This window comes from Zophobas morio, unplaced genomic scaffold (genome assembly GCF_036711695.1).
Source record: "Zophobas morio isolate AGI-343-1 ecotype UQ-CSIRO unplaced genomic scaffold, CSIRO_AGI_Zmor_V1 ptg000021l, whole genome shotgun sequence".
Taxonomy (NCBI): domain Eukaryota; kingdom Metazoa; phylum Arthropoda; class Insecta; order Coleoptera; family Tenebrionidae; genus Zophobas; species Zophobas morio.
In genome coordinates, this window is record NW_026972126.1 from 937,634 (window position 1) to 960,131 (window position 22,498).

General features: G+C 33.0%; 1 protein-coding gene across 2 annotated transcripts in view; it reads left to right on the forward strand.

Moving 5' to 3' along the window:
* LOC135132175 (protein amalgam-like) overlaps nt 1-22,498 on the forward strand; it is a 165,827-nt gene that overhangs the window by 100,695 nt on the left and 42,634 nt on the right. For both annotated transcript variants that reach the window (XM_064060161.1, XM_064060162.1), the window contains 2 exons: nt 8,407-8,544; nt 8,595-8,846. In XM_064060161.1, the coding sequence (XP_063916231.1) occupies nt 8,407-8,544; nt 8,595-8,846 (390 nt within the window). The remainder of the gene's footprint in view (nt 1-8,406; nt 8,545-8,594; nt 8,847-22,498) is intronic.

Genomic DNA, 22,498 nt, shown 5'->3' on the forward strand with positions numbered 1-22,498 from the left:
AACCATATAAATAATAGTAAATAATGACATAAGTGTATAAGACCAAACATGTGCGACGGGTATAAGAGAACGACGCATCAGCGGAGCGCTTTTAACGTCGTCAGTCCTTTAAAGGCTCTTATACACGAGTATCATACGCTATTTTTTATTATACCTGCACTCTAATGTGAAAACTAAAATAAAAAAATTGATCGAAGGTTATTTCGACAGAACTTCTCTCGCCCCTGAAATATAATAAAACAAATTCAGCTTTTTCAAAAAATTATAAAATTTGATTATGCGAATTTTACTTTTTTTATGAGAACCTTTATAAGTTATAAGTAAGGAGATGCAGTTTTAGGCCAGGCGCCTCCCGCCACTTTCCGTCAGCAGCGTCCGCTGTTATTGCTTCGCTTCGCCCGTCGGTGCATGTTCGGTCATTTTAATATTGGTGATTGGGATAGCAGGCATCGCATTTTGCCGTTGCAGCTATTATAAAATAATCTACGTCTCATCCGTGTATTGCTACGTGGAGCCGATGGTTATTAATTATTATATATATATATAATAAAAGCAATAATCTGTATGTTAAATCTTGCATTTCGCCGCGCGACACTGAAGTGGCAATGATAATGAGGAGTGGGAGTTATAACCGCGTCCTTGAACTATTTTTGCATCTCTCTAGTTATAAGTTAAAATAAAGATATGTATGTAACGTTAAAGTAAATGTAAAGAAGTGTGCTGGGCGTACGTTCCAAATGTGGAGACCTATTTCTTCGTACTGTAGAGATCAGGAAAGGCCGAGAAAACGTAAAAGTAGAGAGTCGGTCGATGGACTCGATTACAATACTTCCTTCGCTTACGCTTGGAAAGTAAAAAACGAAAGGCCTAACTTGGAATTGAACGCGGGACCCTCCAGTCCGCGCTCCTAACACTCACCCGATACACAACGATAGGGATGTTCTACTCTAATGGTAAACTGTTATTATGCGGTGCATTATGTTTTTACAAAAATTTGGACAGTTAGGGAAAAAAATCAAAACGGATTCGTACATCGCACGTATAGGAGTCTATTGTTGTATAAAAGTTAAATACCTACTCCATGAAGTACACATATTTTTTTTTTGACAACTTTTGTAATCCAAAACTTAAACTAAAGGCGTTAACTGTTTGTAAGAATTTTTAATGAAGCGTATATACATATTTATATTTATATTTACACCACAATGTAAGTAAAGGTATAATATTTTTTCCTCTGTTCACTTTACGAATCTGTTAACTTTGAGTTGAAAATTGTTAGTTGATTTTCCAAATTAATACATATATACAATTATGTTCTAATATACTCTGTGAGTTTCCAGCATAGACTTTAGTCTGTTGCAATTAAATTATTATAAATCAAATAAACATATAATTCTTTGAAATGACGTCGTCGAATTGTTGGTAGGGATGATTAGCAAAATTTTGGTTAGCATTTAACCATCTACATGATATTTCTAGTACATATATACGAAATTTGACAACAATCGGTCCAGCAGTTACGGAGATTACATGTTTAATGAAAATAAAATGGATACAGGTAGCAGATAGACAGACAGACATACAGACAGGTAGGCAGACAGACAGACAGACAGACAGACAGACAGACAGACAGACAGACAGGTAGGCAGACAGACAGATAGACAGACAGACAGACAGACAGGTAGGCAGACAGACAGATAGACAGACGGAAACGGGAGACTATTTTCTTCGTACTGTAGGAGTCATGAAACGTCGAGAAAATATGTATAAAAGTGACGATTCGTCCGATGGACTCCATTACCTACCATACTTCCTTAGCTCGTTAAGTAAAAATGGGCAGAACAAACGGAATTAAGATTAATTACTGAAAAATCCACTATAAAGAATACGATAGATCAGTGAAATGAATGGTGAGCAAAAATATCGACATTCTGGACGACACAGTGATTCCTGCACAAATCAACGAAATAATAAAACTGTAATAAATTAGTTAAGTTCTAATTAGTAATGCGCTCTTTCCTGTGGTCAAGTAGATATAAATCGTCATCAGTCATCACTATAGTGTTTTCATTCAAAATTACAAACATTGTGTATTAAAAACCTGATTGGGTACGCATCTGCGTGTTTTAATCCAGGAGTATGATGCAGGTATAATAAAACTTTAATTAAACATCGTTTGCATACCTACTTTGTGGGATGTCACAATTTTTGATCCACTTCCAATATAGCTCAAAATACTCTACGCTGCGCAGTGGGACGAAATCAGAAATATGTGGCCAAAATTCTGAAACAGCCGAAATTCGTTAAAAAACTTGATGATCTTTGTCAAATTGCATCTATTTCATTTTAAAACATGGTTTGCTAAATTTGTGATCGAAAATTTACTGAAATATAGTAATAAAATAAATAATTAAAATACTCGGACAAGACAAAAATTTTCATATTTAAAAATTGTTAGTGTTAAATAATAATTATTAATTGTATAATAAGAATTAAGAAACAATCAAAACAAAAAAATAACCAGCCTGCTTAAAAGAAATATATGTATACCTACATAATTATTAAATTTCATGATTTTCGAAACTGATTTCACTATTTGTGTCAGCGGATGAAATTGTCGTTTATGTTTCCTCGATATCACTTTCTTCTAATTCGTTTTTTAAAAGTTGATGAGCTTCTGCTAGCATTGTTTTAATTTTCTTTCTGTGGACCTTCCTTAATGAAGTTATTAAGAGATCAGATGACAGAAGAAGCCTATTCAAAAGATACTGTTTATTCTGGAATATCTCCGCGATTGATATTGCCGATATTTTCGTATATCTGTTTCTAGACACCTGTGCCTCTTCTGTTTAACTGCCTAATAGGAAGCAAAGTTGATGAAATAATAATTGTCCCATGAATTAGAACTTTATGTACCATCATAGGTATGTTAAGCCATCCATATTCGTCGACAAATATTTTCGCCGTTTCAATGGCGTATGTATTGTATGCTTCTAATTGTATTTCTTCTCCACAAGCAATTGTTTAAAAATCATTGAAAAGCTGCAGATTATATTTTCCTATACTCCAGTGATCTCTACTGAAATTTTGGGAGTATCAAAAAATCGCCTTGCAGTGTTCCCATTAGATGTACCGCTTCCTCCTGCCCGCGGTTGATCCACAATCAACCCAAGTTTGCTACGAAATTCTACTTGCATTTTTACTTCCCGAGCGTAAGCAAAGGAAGTATTGTAATCGAGTCCGTCGGCCGACTCTCTACTTTTACGTTTCCTCGATCTTTCATGACCCCTAGAAGACGAAGAAATAGGTCTCCCATTTCCGTCTGTCTGTCCGTCTGTCCGTCTGTCCGTCCGTCTGTCCGTCTGTCCGTCTGTCCGTCTGTCCGTCTGTCCGTCTGTCCGTCTGCCGTCCCGGATTTTTATTAGACAGATAATCTCCGAAAGTACTCGACCGATTGTTGTGAAATTTTGTACTTATATTAAGAATATCATGTAGATGGTAAAACGCTAACCAAAATTTGTCTAATCATCCCCACCACTAATGCGATGACGTCACTTCAAAATTGTACATAGTAAATGGGTTTTCAATTGTATAAAATAACATAGTCCTACACATGTAGTTTACAACTCTGAATCGACTTTTCACCCGAAACGTCCAGATTTTTGGAAAAAAATCAAAATTATAAAACAACATTTTACAATTTAATTTTGAATCTGCTAATCCGAATGTTTTGAAATGTTGCAGATGTTTTAAGGCTATGAAGAGCATCATAAATCTTTACTCAAAATATATTTGGTTATCCCCTCCAAAAACTTTGCTCATCCCCCCTAAAAAATTTATGACGTCACCACAAAATTTTGCTAAATAAATCCTATCTAAAATGTACAAGATATGATGAGTCTTTTCTTGTGATTTATCATTCCATTCATAATTTTTGGATTTACATATACAGGGCGACCCAAAAAAATTAATGAATGGGTAAATGTATTTTATTGATTTAATCAGGAACTCCAGAACCGAATGTTTTGAAATCTTGCAAATGTTTTAAGGTTATAAAGAGCATAATAAATTTTTAGTCAAAGTATATTCGGTTATCTTCTACAAAAAACTGATGACGTCAGCTCAAAAGTTTGCCGAATAAATCCTATCTAGAATATACAAAATATGATGAGTCTGTACTTGTAATTTATCGTTCCATTCATATTTTTTGAATTTGTATATTCCGGGTGACTCAAAAAAAATAATGAAATCTACTGCGAAAAAAAAACATAATAGACATGCAGTCGTCACGTTTCCGACAGCGAGGGAAGTACTGTCTAAACTCTTTAGACCAATTTTTTTAATGTGCTGAACCGATAAATCTACTTACATATTTTGTCAAATATTTCGAAAAGGGGAAAAAGGGGCATTTCAAATTTTGAGGGATTTGTCACCAAACTTTACAGATTCATATCCCATTTATAGAAGGTGGGGCATTGTGGCACTATAAAAAATGTTTTATTTAATGTAAGGTACAAACAATAACTACAATATAATTAATGTGTGAAAAAATGCTTACCTTGAACTATATTGAGGTTTAATTTCAGTAATATATGTTTAATACGAAGCTGAAGACACGCGTTTGAAATAACTGATCACCACCAGTCTGAACACCATTAAAAAATGAATAATGGCAAACAGAAAGTTTGTGCGCCCTCAGACAACGTAAACAGTTTTACAATCAGCAATAACTAATTGTACATAATCTTTCAGACATTTGGGCGTTCAGAGCAAGTAATATTATTTAGAAAAACAGATTTTTCACAATTTTGACCACGTATTTTCAGTTTCGTCCCACTGTGCACTGACAGACAATTTTCTTGATGTTCCTATTTTTTACACCAACATATCTACAACTGAAAGTCAGTACTCGTATCTTGTATTTAATTACAACTAAAATATTAAGCATATAGCGTTGAACACCTCCATCACAAAGCATAAGGACCGACACAAATTTTTTTAAATAAAAAGTTTTAAAGGCTTTAGGTATGAATCTGAAATACTTACGAGTACAACTATTTCCTATTTTAAAAATCATTTTGTGTTAGTACACAAATTCTTGATTACCTGACCATATAAATAATTAATTTAAGCACGTTGGTAACAGGCCGGTAGATACATATTGATTGCATTATAAATGTCTCAGTGAAGGTACTTACTGAATATTTAAGACGGCTTCGTTTAATGTAATTATGGACGAGTGGACTAAATGATCTTTAAACTTCGATTTATTGTTAATGCCGTTTGAGAAAATCGCTGTAATTATCGTGGAAAAACTTCTTTAATTTTCTTGTAATGCCGGCTCTTTGAATAACCTTTGAGACCGTAGTTGTGAATTGACGTAGGGTTGATAAATGAGAGTTAATTAAAGAGTTTTATGTTGAGCTATTTGTGAACATTTTTAAGTGGGTTGGATAAGTTTTTGCATAGGTGGTGTGTCATTTGCATCGAACTGAAAGGCAAACGATAGCTTATAATAGACTTATAGACCTTAGCAACTCTTTCTAGAACTATTAATCATTGCAGACAATAACTTTATCTAAGAAAGTTGGTGTTCTTGCGACGATGAGTGTGACATAGTATTATAGAGTCTGAACACATAATTAATATCAAAAGCATATAACTCAGTAAATTAGCAAATTTTCTTAATCTTTGCTTGCCGCAAACATAATCGTCGCGGATGCGGCAAAAGTAATTATAACTTTGCGACGTTCATTTCAATGACTCCATCATTGTTTCCTTCTATCAAGGATATGAATAAAGATGGAAGTCTTAACAACTTTCCGGCTTGTTCCTCTTTCTTTTCGGGTCTAAACAATAAACGAGTTTATTTTGCAAGGCACGGAATTTTATTTTTCTCGGTAATAAAGTGTTTCATCTAATTTCTTAACTTCCAATTAAAAAGAAAACAGTTTAACTTTTTTTTAATTAAAACAAATACAACGATCGATGGACCTGACTTTTAATCCTTAACCTTTCGTCTAAAATTAATTAATTTTACGAAAGATAACATAATGTAACTATTACAACATCAAAGCGTTGATTAAATTACCCCATTTCACCTCAATTATTGTTGCAAACTGAAACTGAACACCTTTAGGTTTCTGCTTGTTTGCTTTTCTCAAGCACTTATGTGTTTATTCGTGTATTGCCAAGAACGCTGTTTGAATTCTAATTGACTTGAAGGTATTTGAAGTGCTTTTTTTAAGGATTGAGTTGATTCAAGCTGCAACATATGGTTTCGCTTCAGGATTCTCGGGCGGATTTCGTAAAGATTTAATACATAACTCAATACCTAAGGGGTTGGATTTCGATGTATTGAATGTTGTTGGTGAAATCGAATCCTTGAGCTTTGCAATTTTGTGGCAAGAGAATTTCATTTTTTTCTCGATTACGAAATACATTCTGCTTGTACTATTTTTGATGTTTATTTTAAATTTATCAAAATATCAGTAAACTGTTGCTCTTCTTCGATGTTAATTCAAATAAAGCTAATTAAAATAAAAACTTAAAAGGCATATAAGTTGTTTCGATAATTTGATTTAAAATGTGAATGAAAGTGAAACTAAAAAGTAGTAATAATATCTGTCTGATTTGCTACATAACACTTACTTAAAACTGTCCCACAATTCAGGTGTTGCTACTGTAAAAGCAAATTAATCTTATGTGAGCAGAATCTGGGAAAAACTGAAGTGAACTTTTTCATTTAAAATATTTTTTATAAAATTTAAAAAACATTTTTGCGTTTTATTATCTCCCTAACTTCCCTATAATATCTACAAAATTTGATAATAATAATAATCAGTCCAGCAGTGTCGGAGATAATCTGGTCAAAATACATCGATACAGGCGAGATGGAAACGAAAGTCCTATTTTTTTATACCATGTGGGTCATGAAACGTCGAGGAAACATGAAACCAGCTATTCGACAGATAGACCCTATATATAATACTTCGTTAACTTACATTCGGGAAGCCAAAATATCAGCGCATTGATGAAGTACAAGTATAAACTCATAATATTCTGCACATTTTAGATAGGATTTATGAAATAAAATTTTAAGGTGAGGTCATCTTTGAAAGTGCAAAATTGAAGGCTCTGAAATCTTGCAAACGTTTTAATCATCGTAAGCATGGTCAAAAATTTATCTGTTTTTTCCTTCCCAAAAAATTGATGACGTCTCCCCAAAATTTTGCCGAATAAATTCAACCTAAAATGTGCAAATTATCATTAGTCTAGTTATACGTTTGGTTTATCAATGCATTCATGTTTTTTTTAGAACTGCTTGTACAGGGTGATTACAAAAAAGTAATGTGTGAGGCAATTTATATTATTGACCAAATCAAGACCATTCTCCCGAAAATTTGACAGCACAGTATTATTATTATTAATATTACACTGCACTTATTTAAATTGCTATATCTGTCGGTGGCGGCGTCATCACAAAATCTTGTTCTGGAGAAACTCACTTGCAACGCACGCATAGCATGCTTCATTATTTTAACAGTCTACACATATCTTTATTAGATAAATATATATTAATCTGTATCTGTATAAAAAACCCTCAAAATTAATTTTTCAATTTTTCAAAGAAGCTATATTTGTTCTACTGTACTTCAAGGGAGGGGTAAGTTCTCTCTAAATAACCTTAGACAAATTTTTTCCTAACTAAGCAATGTGAATAATTACAAGATCATTTGCACAAATAAGGGAACAGAGTGTTTGACAAACTGAAGTAAATAAGTTACAACCAATTGCACATTTTGTATCTTCAGGATGTAGAACACAAACATGTAGATCGGCGATTACACCAACAATTTACGAAAGTGTCGATTCGCTTATTTTGGAATTTTATTGTACAACAACGAAATTTTGTTACCGAAACTTTGAGGATATCACTTAAAAATTTAGTTATACTCGTAAGATCAATTTGAAATAAAACCGCAAACACCAAGGAAATTCTATCGTGTAAAAAACTTCGCAGTTGTATCTTATCATTTTGTAAAAACTTAACTGCATTTTAATTAAGTTTGAGGTTAAAACAAAACAAAGTTTAAATGGGGATTATGAAGTTTATTCAAGTTCACTCGTAAATTTATTAAGTTTACTGGAGTCTTGTTCTACTTAATTGCGTTAATAATAGATACGCTAGTAATCCTGATAATTTCACAAAAAGTTGTGAGTCGCTACGCATTTAAAAATTATAACTGTTACGGTCAAGGAAAAATCGGAAGCAATTAAAAATCAGTAATCAAAAGTGTTATTTCTAATAGATAGTAGTAATGCGCACGCCGCATTTTACGACCTTATTATTGACAAATACTTACGTTGGAAATACATTTTCTTATGTGTGATCTTTAATTACAGATGCACAAAACTATCCTGGACTGACCGACCAGGATATTCTCCAAGAGGGAAAACCAGCAACTTTCGTAACTCCAGGCCAGACTTACCGCATAGCCACCGGAAGCACTGTGGTTCTGCCTTGTCGAGTTACTCCTGCGGGTAATTAATTTGTTCAGTAATAATCTTCATACTCATTCTTGTTTTATTAGGTGCTTACGTGTTAGCGTGGAAAAGAGGCATAGCCGTGTTGACGGCTGGCCCTGTCAAGGTCACACCAGATAAGAGGGTGAGACTGTTGCAGTCTCCAGTGAGCACTTCAAGCTTAACCGGAATACCGGAACTATCTGGCGAAGGATATAGTTTGGAATTGAAGGATGTTAGGCCGCAAGATGCCGGAGATTATGTGTGCCAAATTGGAACAATGGAGCCAAGAGAAATTACACATACTTTAGAGATATTGGGTGAGGACATGTTGTTTGTGTTTGAGTTTGATGAAACGCGCCAGGTTCCTCCATTTGGGGAACAATGCCGAATCTCTATTGTGCGAGGTTTTAGTTTTCTGTTGATTTATGAAGATTGTGCTATCGGAAAATGGTATTAGTCTCATTATCAAAAACCTGCAAGTACATCGACATCAATTTAACTTGGTAGAAACGTGATATCTTTTTGAATATAAATACTTTTGAATAATAAGATTTAATTCTGTTTTAAAAATGACTTATTAGGTATACAAAAATTGTACAAGAAAAAACGACTAAATACACAAATAAATTGTATATGGCGAAAAAATCGCGTTACAAAGATTCTAATTTATATGATTTGAAAGCATTAACAGAATATATAGCAAGTTCGTCCCTAACAAAGTAACAAATGAATTTTATTTGTCAAAACTTATAAAATATAAATAAATTTTATTTGATTGATGATTCGTTATGCCGGAAATGAGACACAATAAAAGTAGCTTCTTCGACACAAGCTTCCTTTTATTGTATCTCTTTTCTGACAAAAAGTTATACAGTGGTGAAAACCGCGTTCCGAAATTTACATAAATAATTGAAATATTGATTTTTAAAAATTTATAACGAAAAACTTTAACCGTGTGCTAAAAAGAAAACGTTAATAAACTAATTTCTTGCGTTATATAGAGAAAGCTGTGGACAGGTTATGTTTAAAATTGCATAACAATCAGTCTGTTAATAACGGAAATATTACATTCTGAAAATGTATTGCAAATCCCATGAGGTGGAGATTCCACTTCATGTTTCCTCGACGTTTCGTGACCCCTAGAACACGAAAAATACGTTTTCCGTTTCCGTTAGTCTGCGTCTGTCAGTAGCTGATAGCCTGTGTCCATTTTTATTAGACAGATTATCTCCAAAACTACGAGACCGATTGTTGTCAAATTTTCAATGAATATTAGGAATATTATAATATAGATAGTGAAAGGCTGGCCAGAATTTGTCTCATGATTATCTTTATCAAAAATTTGAAGACATTCCTTTATCATTTTGAGCAGTTAAGGTTATGCATAAATGAAACGAAATACTTACTCAGACAACGGACTCGACCAAGCAAGCGGGCAAACCGCCAGTGCAATGATGCACCTGAACTTCGTGTGCAAGCTATTAACTTTTAGGTGGTTAACTATACGGTCCTATGAACTACTCGAAGGGTTATACCCACGGATTCGCTCTCTGGAAATAGTATGATCTTATCTCGTAGATTACGAATTCGTCATAATTTTTTTGTGCAATATTTTACACATAGTATATGTAAGTCGATATCACTGTTCTGCGTCAAATGTTTAGTGGGTTCGAATCCTATCCGTACCTTGAGTGTAAGCTAAGGAAGTAAAGAGAGTGTAAAGAAAAAACTCAACTCGAAATTGGTGGATATGTTTCATTCCTCTTTAGGTGCGGAGAAAGTTTTGTCAAAACAACTTTCGACCAATTTTTACTTATAGGTGTTATCATAACAAAAATAAAATTCGCAAAATTTAATTTTATAATTTTTCCCATGATCTCGATTTGTTCGCCTATACTTCAGAGGCGAGGGAAGTTCTCTCTAAATAACTTTAATATAAGATACTATAAAACAATATTTATGTGTGCATTACATATATACTATCGTCGATATGGGGGGCTGCTAAATTACTTATTAAAAGCTTCGCATACTGGTACATTTTGATAAACTTTGTGTTTATAATTGATAGATAGAAAAGAAAATTTTAGAATTTATAATATTTACGTCTTTCACAGTTACCACAAGTAGACGTAAAATCTGTTATATAATTTGAAATTTGTTTTAATTTTCCTATATATATTGTCGGCAAGTAGGTAAACAAAATTCGTCTAGAATCGAATGCATTGCCGACAACTGTGAAAATTTTAGTCAAACTGAATGTAGAAATATGATATTTGAGGTAAAAATCAGAGGGCGATATAAAAGAAACAAATAAAACAACAAGGTCCTAACATGTAACAAATAGGCCTTTTATCAGGTTCTCCCCTGCTCGTAATAAATTTCTCCCGACTATGGGTCGTCGCTTCAGGGGGTGTGCAGGTCATCATATCATAAACACTTCAAAAAAGGATTTCGCTGAAATTACTACAAGAAAAAGAGATTTGGATCTACGCCAAGTAGACTATTTTTATTAAATTGAGCTGTTTTTTGTTGTCGTTAAAGATTTAATGACAAATTAGAAGTAAATTGAATCTGTGTTTGTCGGTCTCTGCAAAAAGAATAACACAAAAATATATCTTATATTCAGTGTAATATATGGTCCGCAAACTTTATTTTTTAATATTGTGTCTACGGCAGTGTCATTATACCCACTTATCAGCAATCATTTGAGTGCTATTATGACGATGTTAATGACACAAGTGCTATTATGGATTTCATAATGAAACTATTTTCATTACAAAATGCAAGACATGTATTTTACAAAAACTCAAAATCGAAAACTTTTTATTGAGAATATCTTACATTTCTGAATTACAAGATAATCAGTCTAATTTTTGTGGACATTAATTACAGTGTTTTTACATTTTGTTTTTACACTACCAGCACCTTTTAACATATGAGTTGAAAATGATGAAGAATTATCAATTGTCTGATGAAAAGAACTTGAATTTAAAATATTTAAAACAATTCTCTTCTTATTTTCTTCTGAAGTGTGCATGTATCCTTCAGCCACAGTGAAGCCGATGATCGCCGGAAGCAATGTCCTGTATACTCCCGAGGACTGGGCACACCCAGAAAAAGAGCAGTTACACTGGGCCTTTTTCCAAACGTATTAGTACTCGACACTGGCTTATACATTTTTTATTTCTGTGTCCCAGGAAAAAACGAGTGTGATTTAGATTTTTCAGTCGTAGTGCAGAAACCCACGAATAATTTCAATCATATTTCTTTCTTTAAGATCACCACTTGAACAAAAAAATCTCTTGAAATTTTTGTTTCAGTGTTTGCTATCATAATATGAAAACACTGACCTCCATCTTTAACATCAGATTCTTCCCTCATGCAGGCGCCTGCCAGACCAATAATAACCTTTAGTTATTAAAAATTGTTGGTCTGTTATCCGCTTCCAGCAGAAATTTTGTTATTTCTGCCTATCTCAAAATTTTAGTTTTTTTTTCGACGAAATTAAGCAATTAAGTCCATGTATTTATTTATCTCAACATTATGCTTCAACGAAATAACGGACCTATCCACAACAAGGAAGGTTTTCAGTGTTTCTAAAGGTCTTCAAAATAAGGAGTACCTTTTCATTGTATATACCCTGAATTCCTTTAGTTGTGCACCACTCTTCAAGTTTTTGGTTTTTCGCGTATTGACTAATTTCAAAAAAATAAATTCTGCAACCAAATATACACCACGCTGCGCTATATGAGTAACAAAATGTAAATTCGTCGTAGGTGTTCTGATAAATTACTCTGTTTTTCTTTTGGGGAAGCAAAATTGTTGATATAACGTATGCATTTTTAGCAATTTTCGGGGGAGATGGAGTTACAACGGTATTATTTTTTAAAACTCAACGTACAAAGATCCCGGTAGATACAGTATCTACATATTTGTTAAAATATTTTTTTACAAAAATCGTTTATCTGAACAGTACAGTAATAAACACCGATTTTTAACATTGTGTATTCAAATAAGCTATGACATTTCCAGATGCTAATCCTGAAGAACATCCGCCTCTCAGTGTTCCCTCTACGTCTGCTGATGATCCCGCCCAGACATCCACCACTTCCATCCAAACCCCCGTTAAGAGAGCTTTTTCACTTACAAATACTATCCCCGTTCCTCATAAGAAAAAGCGTCCTAACATTCTCTTAGAAGCTGGAATTAATCGTGGCCCTAGATCTTTGTGTACTGACGCATGGAAATTACATAAAATAACCAAAAAGCTACAGTCTAAAGTGAGATATTTAAATTATCGCAAAACCATATTTAAAAAATTAGTCTAAAGAGTTTAGACAGTACTTCCCTCGCTGTCGGAAACGTGACGACTGCATGCCTATTACGTTTTTTTTCGCAGTAGATTTCAAAGCAGTCGGTTTTGTAGTTCCTGAGTAAATCAATAAAATAAATTTACGCATTCATTTTTTTTTTTGAGTCACCCGGTATATGCAATTCAAAAATATGAATGGGATGTTAAATTACAAGTACAGACTCATAATATTTTGTACATTCTAGATAGGATTTATTCGGCAAACTTTTGAGCTGACGTCATCAGTTTTTTGGAGAAGATAACCAAATATATTTTGACTAAAAATTTATTATGCTCTTTATAACTTTAAAACATCTGCAAGATTTCAAAACATTCGGTTTTGTAGTTCCTGATTAACTCAATAAAATAAATTCACGCATTCATTAATTTTTTTGAGTCACCCTGTATACGCAGATCGAAAAAATTTGAATGGAATGATAAATCACAAGAAGAGACTCACCATATTTTGTACATTTTAGATAGAATTTATTCAGCAAAATTTTGTGGTGACGTCATAAATTTTTTAGGGGGGATGAGCAAATACATTTTGATCAAACACTTACCATGCTTATGATAACTTTAAAATATCTTCAAGATTTCAAAGCATTCGGTTTTGTAATTCCTGAGTAAATCAATAAAATAAATTTACGCATTCATTAATTTTTTTGTGTCACCCTGTATATGGAAATCCAAGAAATATGAATCGAGTGATAAATCACAAGTACAGACTCATCATATTTTGTACAGTTTAGATAGGATTTATTCAGCAAAATTTTGTGGTGACGTCATAAATTTTTTAGGGGGGATGAGGAAATACATTTTGATCAAACACTTACCATGCTTATGATAACTTTAAAACATCTTCAAGATTTCAAAGCATTCGGTTTTGTAATTCCTGAGTAAATCAATAAAATAAATTTACGCATTCATTAATTTTTTTGAGTCACCCTGTATATGGAAATCCAAGAAATATGAATCGAGTGAGAAATCACAAGTACAGACTCATCATATTTTGTACAGTTTAGATAGGATTTATTCGGCAAATTTTCGAGCTGACGTCATCAATTTTTTGGAGGGGATAAGCAAATATATTTTGACTAAAAATTAACTATTTTTTTTATAACCTTAAAACATCTGCAAGATTTCAAAGCATTCGGTTTTGTAGTTTCTGATTAACTCAATAAAATAAATTCACGCATTCATTAATTTTTTTGAGTCACTCTGTATATGCAAATCGAAAAAATTTGAATGGAATGATAAATCACAAGAAGAGACTCACCATATTTTGTACATTTTAGATAGGATTTATTTAGCAAAATTTTGTGGCGACGTCATAAATTTTTTTGGGGGGACGACCAAATACATGTTGATCAAAAATTTACCATGCTTATGATAATTTTAAAACATCTTCAAGATTTCACAGCATTCGGTTTCTTGTAGTTCCTGTGTAAATCAGTAAAATAAATTTTGCGCATTCATTAATTTTTTTGAGTCACCCTGTAAATGCTAATCCAAAAAATATGAATGGAGTGATAGATCATATGTACAGACTCATCATATTTTATACATTTTAGATCGGATTTATTCAGCAAACTTTTGAGCTGACGTGATCAAGTTTTTGGAGCGGATAACCAAATATATTTTGACTCAAGATTTATGATGCTCTTTATAGCCTTAAAACATCTGCAACATTTCAAAGCATTCGGGTTAGCAGATTAAAAATTAAATTGCAAAATGTTGTTTTTTAATTTTGAATTTTTTTCCGAAAATCTGGACGTTTTGGGTAAAAACTCAATTCGGAGTCGTAAACTACATGTGTAGGACTATGTTATTTTATACAATTTAAAACCCATTTACTATGTATAATTTTGAAGTGACGTCATCGCATTAGTGGTGGGGATGATTACTCAAATTTTGGTTAGCGTTTTACCATATACATAATATGCCTAATATAAGTACAAAATTTTACAACAATCGGACCAGTACTTTCGGAGATTATCTGTCTAATAAAAATCCGGGACGGCAGACAGACGGACAGACGGACAGACGGACAGACGGACAGACAAACAGACAGACGGAAATGGGAGACCTATTTCTTCATCTTCTAGGGGTCATGAAAGATCGAGAAAACGTAAAAGTAGAGAGTCGGCAGACGGACTCGATTACAATACTTCCTTTGCTTACGCTCGGGAAGTAAAAAAGAGCCAAACTCGACAAAGATGAGCTAATCGAACGAGTTACACAGCCTTTGAATAATACTCTAGCAAATTTTGTGAAATCCCAAATTAGGTTGGCTGGAGTCGCAACAAAAGGTCGACGATTCACTTTGGATGACAAGATAATGGGATTAATTCTTCATAAACAAAGCAGTCGAGCGTATAAATTGTTTTCAAAAATTTTTCCGCTGCCGTCAAGAAGAACAATTACGAGTATATCCCTTTTAAATAGGATACCAATCAAGGTTAGAATCAACGAAGCTCTTTTCGACAATTTAAAGGCAAAAGTAAAATTTTTAGCGCAAAAATAAAAACAATGCGTATTAATGTTTGATGAAGTTACGATTGAACCACATAGGTATATCAGTTAAGACGAATACGAGAGAGTTCGAAGGATTTGAAGATTTTGGTGATATTAAAACTGGAAAGATTGCCGATCGAGCGTTAGTTTTTCTAGTTAAAGGAATTACACGTAAGTGGAAACAACATATTATGTGTACATTTTCAAACGGTGCTGCCACAACAATAGATTTAGTACGGCTTATAAAAAATGTGATAATTAGCTGCCAAAAAGCAGGACTGCACATCATTTCAACTATTAGTGATCAGGGTACCAATAATCAAGCTGCTATTAATTATTTAATGCAAAATACAGTTAGAGAAAATTCTTATTTTGGAAGGAACATAAAATATTTTATCATCGAAAACCAGAAAGTTATTCGTATTTACGATCCCCCTCACCTCTTAAAAGGTGTTCGAAATAATCTGCTAAAATACAATTTAATTTGGAATCATGGTAATAAAAAATTGACTGCAAAATGGTCACATATTCAGAAAGCATATGAAAATGATAGATGTTCTATTGAGTTGCGAGCGATCCCTAAATTAACAGAAAATCGCGTTAATCCCCAAAAAATTTAAAAATTTAAAGTTTTTGGGGATTTACAAGAAAATGGATCCCAAGCGTTTCTGTGTTGAGTCTACATGTGAAACTGCTGCAGCCTTACACGTTGACCTGAACATCATATGTATTTGTATCTATCGTTCGAACTTCGGGCACATTGAACATTTTCTGAACAAATTAATTGAATTTTTAGAGTACATATGTAAGCAATATAATTCTCGAGTCATTTTAGTCGGTGACTTTAATATTGACTTCCTTAAAATCAATAGATATATGTACTAGTGCTTGTCATGGCAACATTGCCACAGATCTGAAAGGTAACTACCATACCACCCTTATCAATCAAAAATTCGGTGACCACCTAGAAATAATCTTAAAATTTGAAAATATTAGTTGCTAGTCCCAGTACTTGTGTTTATGTAAAACGTCGAACAATTACCCAACTTTCTATTAAATAGTCCCAACAAAGATAAGGCCGTTTGGAGAATTATTAAAGATGAGTTGCATTCCTGTGATAGAAAAATAAATCACGGTTTCACTGCTGACGACTTCAATCAACACATTCTAAATGCATCACGATCTCTTGCATCTTGCTTTGACACTTCACTGTGATTTATTGAAAAACCTTAAATTACACCATAATTACATGTTTTTCTTATTCACAGACGAAAAGGAAATTTTTAAATGCATTCTACATTTAAAGTCGTCTAATAGTTTTGATATTTATGATGTAAATGTAAAGGCTGTAAAGCCTATAGCTTCTCTATTAGCAAAGCCATTATCGTTCCTAATTAATAAGTGCATTGATGATGTTATCTTTCCTAGTTGTTTAAAATTTAGTAAAGTTATCCCACTATTCAAAAAGGATGATATAAAAAACCTGAATAATTTTCGTCCTATTGCAAATTTGTCTATACTATCAACATTTTTTGAACTAATCATAAAAGATCGGTAGGTACATTTTTTTGAGTCAAACAAATTATTTGCACCTGAGCAGGACGGTTTCAGGGAAAACATATCCACTATACTAACAACTTTAAATATGGTCGACAACATTTTAAACAGCTTTCAAACCTAATGTCACGTATTTTTCACTGTTAGACCTAACAAAAGTTTTTGACATTCTAAATCATGATGTTTTGTTGGCCAAATATGAATATTACGATGTGAGAGGTAAATTGAATGATTTTTTTGGATCTTATCTAGTCAACAGATTGCAAGTAGTGGTTAAACAAAATAAGACATCGAGTATTTCAAAAGTTGACATCGGAGTCCCAGAGGCCTGAACCCTTAGCTCTACTTTCTTCCTAATTTACATTAGTGATCTTCCTGTCAACATTAAAGAGCCACATACCACTTTGTTTGCAGATGATATAATGACAACATAAGCAAAGCAAATGCTCTTGAGTTAATTACAAAAAGAAAAAATTGGTCTAAAGAGTTTAGACAGTACTTCCCTCGCTGTCGGAAACTTGACGACTGCATGCCTATTGTGTTTAGAATAAAATTATTGTATTCCCAAATTTTCGGGAAAATGAATTGGGTCGTTTTGAATATTGATTTCTTATAATCAATAAAATAACGAAACAATTTACTCAGGTATACGGCGCCTTTTTTTGAACCACCTCTTAAGAAAATCTAAAAAATATGAATGGAATGATATATCACAAGTACAAACTCATCATATTTTTTGCATTTTAGATAGGATTTATTCAGCAAAATTTAAGGGTGACGTCATCAATTTTTTTAGGAGGGATGAACAAATACATTTTGAACAAAAGTTTACCATGCTTATAATAACTTTAAAATATTCCCAAGATTTCAAAGCATTCGGTTTTGTAATTCCTGATTAAATCGATAAAATAAATTCACGCCTTCATTAATTTTTTTGAGTCACCCTGCATATGCAAATCCAAAAATATGAATGGAATGATAAATCACAAGTACAGACTCATCATATTTTGTACAATTTAGATACGATTTATTCGGCAAACTTTTGAGCTGACGTCATCAGTTTTTTGTAGAAGATAACCAAATATATTTTGACTAAACATTTATTATGCTCTTTATGACCTTAAAACATCTGCAAGATTTCAAAGCATTCGGTTTTGTAGTTTCTGAGTAAATCAGTAAAATAAATTTACGCATTCATTAATTTTTTTGAGTCACCCTGTATATGCAAATCCAAAAAATATGAATGGAGTGATAGATCACAAGTACAAACTCATCATATTTTGTACATTTTAAATATGATTTATTCCACAAACTTTTGAGCTGACGTCATCAAGTTTTTGGAGGGGATAAGCAAATATTTTTTGACTAAAAATTTATTATGCTCTTTATAGCCTTAAAACATCTGCAACATTTCAAAGCATTCTGGTTAGCAGATTAAAAATTAAATTTCAAAATGTTGTTTTATAATTTTGATTTTTTTTCCAAAAATCTGGACGTTTCGGGTGAAAAGTCGATTCAGAGTTGTAAACTACATGTGTAGGAGTATGTTATTTTATACAATTGAAAACCCATTTACTATGTACAATTTTGAAGTGACGTCATCGCATTAGTGGTGGGGATGATTAGACGAATTTTGGTTAGCGTTTTACCATCTACATGATATTCTTAATATAAGTACAAAATTTCACAACAATCGGTCGAGTACTTTCGGAGATTATCTGTCTAATAAAAATCCGGGACGGCAGACGGACGGACAGACGGACGGACAGACGGACAGACGGACAGACGGACAGACGGACAGACAGACGGAAATGGGAGACCTATTTCTTCGTCTTCTAGGGGTCATGAAAGATCGAGAAAACGTAAAAGTAGAGAGTCGACCGACGGACTCGATTACAATACTTCCTTTGCTTACGCTCGGGAAGTAAAAACAGAGTCTGTTGAATGTGCTATAGAATGGTGTGAGGTTAACAAATTCACCATAAATCAAAGCAAAACATGTTCTCTTAAAGATGAGTTATTAGATCCCCTAAACTCAGTTAGATATCTTGGTTTCATGCTTGACAGCAAACTAAACTGGTGTGCCCACATCGACTTTCTTTAAAAAAAATTGGTCTAAAGAGTTTAGACAGTACTTCCCTCGCTGTCGGAAACTTGACGACTGCATGCCTATTGTGTTTTTTCTCATTACATTTTTGTAGTGGGAATTTAAAAAAAAATTGCGATGACGTCATCAACATTTTTGCAAGGACACGTATATCAGTTTGGGATAGATGTAGTGTAATACTAAGAATAAAATTATTATATTCTCAAATTTTCGGGAAAATGAATTGGGTCGTTTTGAATATTGATTTGTAATAATCAATAAAATAACGAAACAATTTACTCACGTATACGTATCCCAGGCAGCTGAAAATCGTGTATGTATAAACATTCTTAATTTAAGATGACAGGCGTAACAGCATACTTGAGAGTCAAACAGAGAAACTGTAAACAAAACGACCATCGCTTTTATTGCTTCGACTTCCGCTTATTATATAAAACATTGGGTTTTATTTTAATTCTTGACGGTGAAATTCACAATTGGTTGATTATAAACATGTCTATTTCACATTCGCGGAACCAAGTGAACGCATAAAACAAATGCAAATACATTTTGAACAAAAGTTTACCATGCTTATAATAACTTTAGAATATTCCCAAGATTTCAAAGCATTCGGTTTTGTAATTCCTGATTAAATCGATAAAATAAATTCACGCCTTCATTAATTTTTTTGAGTCACCCTGCATATGCAAATCCAAAAATATGAATGGAATGATAAATCACAAGTACAGACTCATCATATTTTGTACATTTTAGATACGATTTATTCGGCAAATTTTCGAGCTGACGTCATCAAGTTTTTGGAGGGGATAAGCAAATATATTTTGACTAAACATTTATTATGCTCTTTATAACCTTAAAACATCTGCAAGATGTCAGAGCATTCCGTTTTGTAGTTCCTGATTAAATCAATAAAATATATTTACGCATTCATTAATTTTTTTGAGTCACTCTGTATATGCAAATCCAAAAAATATGAATGGAGTGATAAATGACAAGTACAGGCTCATCATATTTTGTACATTTTAGATATGATTTATTCGGCAAACTTTCGAGCTGACGTCATCAAGTTTTTGGAGGGGATAAGCAAATATATTTTGACTAAACATTTATTATGCTCTTTATGACCTTAAAACATCTGCAAGATTTCAGAGCATTCGGTTTTGTAGTTCCTGATTAAATCAATAAAATATATTTACGCATTCATTAATTTTTTTGAGTCACCCTGTATATGCAAATCCAAAAAATATGAATGGAGTGATAGATCACAAGTACAGACTCATCATATTTTGTACATTTTAGATATGATTTATTCCACAAACTTTTGAGCTGACGTCATCAAGTTTTTGGAGGGGATAAGCAAATATTTTTTGACTAAAGATTTATGATGCTCTTTATAGCCTTAAAGCATCTGCAACATTTCAAAGCATTCTGGTTAGCAGATTAAAAATTAAATTTCAAAATGTTGTTTTATAATTTTGATTTTTTTGCCAAAAATCTGGACGTTTCGGGTGAAAAGTCGATTCAGAGTTGTAAACTACATGTGTAGGACTATGTTATTTTATACAATTGAAAACCCATTTACTATGTACAATTTTGAAGTGACGTCATCGCTTTAGTGGTGGAGATGATTAGACAAATTTTGGTTAGCGTTTTACCATCTACATGATATTCTTAATATAAGTACAAAATTTCACAACAATCGGTCGAGTACTTTCGGAGATTATCTGTCTAATAAAAATCCGGGACAACAGACGGACAGACGGACAGACGGACGGACAGACGGACAGACGGACAGACGGACGGACAGACGGACAGACGGACAGACAGACGGAAATGGGAGACCTATTTCTTCGTCTTCTAGGGGTCATGAAAGATCGAGAAAACGTAAAAGTAGAGAGTCGGCCGACGGACTCGATTACAATACTTCCTTTGCTTACGCTCGGGAAGTAAAAATTAAATTCGTTAGTAGTTCAACTAAGAAAACTTCCTTTATATTGCATACTAAGCGCTACCATCACATTTTATCAATCGAACTTCTCTAGTGTTATTAGCAAACTTCGGCATCGCGGAAATGATGTTCATTGCCGTCCGATAGCTAGCGCTATTGCAGTCGTGGCCTACAATTACTAGTTTTCTCAGTTATACGATTTCTCCTAGATGTTAAAATGCTTTAAAATTAAAAATGACTGTTCAATATCACAATTTTTGTGATCTAAAGCCTGAAATGCACCAAACGCCACTAAGATTGAGACTGCACAGTCGACCAGTCAAATTTATCGCCTGACGTCGCGCCGTCGGTTTTAATACATTTGTCTGATTGATTCCCCATCACTTCGGCCATACCTAACTCTGGTTATTAGTTATGGAATAATATTATACGGAAGCTGAAGTCATGTCATTCGCATTTTTTGTATCCAGAAAAGAGCAGTGCGATCTATGCTCGACATTAGTGATCAAAAAGTTCACTGCAAATCAAAATTTCAACAGTTAAATATTCTGCCTCTGCCCTGCATCTACATCCTTAATATTTTATTGTATGGTCACGGTAAGCTAAAGATTTTCCAAAAAAATGCTGACTCTCATCATTACAATACCCGAAATTGCAGTCAATTTATCATTCCCTACTGTCGATTAGATAGCTAGAATTGTATTAAACTATTAAATAATGCTTTACCTGAACAAATCAGTCATTTAAACTTTGTAAATTTAAGGCTGTAATTAAGGATATTTTGTTATCTCACAGTTTTTATAGTTGTGATGAATTTGTTGAGTTCTGTTCGTATCATGATCTTTCACCTATGTTTAATGTGTTTGTAAATTTTCTGTATATTTTGTACTTTGTGTAGTTTCTTTATTGCAATTCTTGTAGTGTTACATATATGTACACATTTTTTTCCTGTTATACGAGCCAAAACAATTTGTACATAATCCTTGTACAACGTATGGCAATAAACTGTTTTATTTTACTTTTATTTTCTGTTTTTTATTTTTTACTAATAACAACAGTCTTCTATTCTCAAATTTTCCAAAAGCGTTCATTCATATCTAAAATACGAAAAATAATATGACTTATACTTACGGTTTATTAATATATTCATTTAGAATTACTTATTAATGATTATAAAATAATAATGAATGAGACCATCCACTGATCAAATCAAGAAAGGTTTAACCCATTTTTCAAAATTGGTGTATGTACAGTACTGTTATTATTAGTATTACACTGCACTTATTTAAATTCATACACGTGTTCTTGCTAAAATGTTGATGACGTCATTACAAAATTTTGCAATGTAATACTGACTCGAAGCATAAGCATTGCATACTTCTTTACTTTAACAGTCGATACATATCTTTATTTTAATTTTAGGGGTTATTATAAAAATATGAAATTTGCAAGATTCAGTTTGAAAATTGTTTGAATAAGTTATTTCACG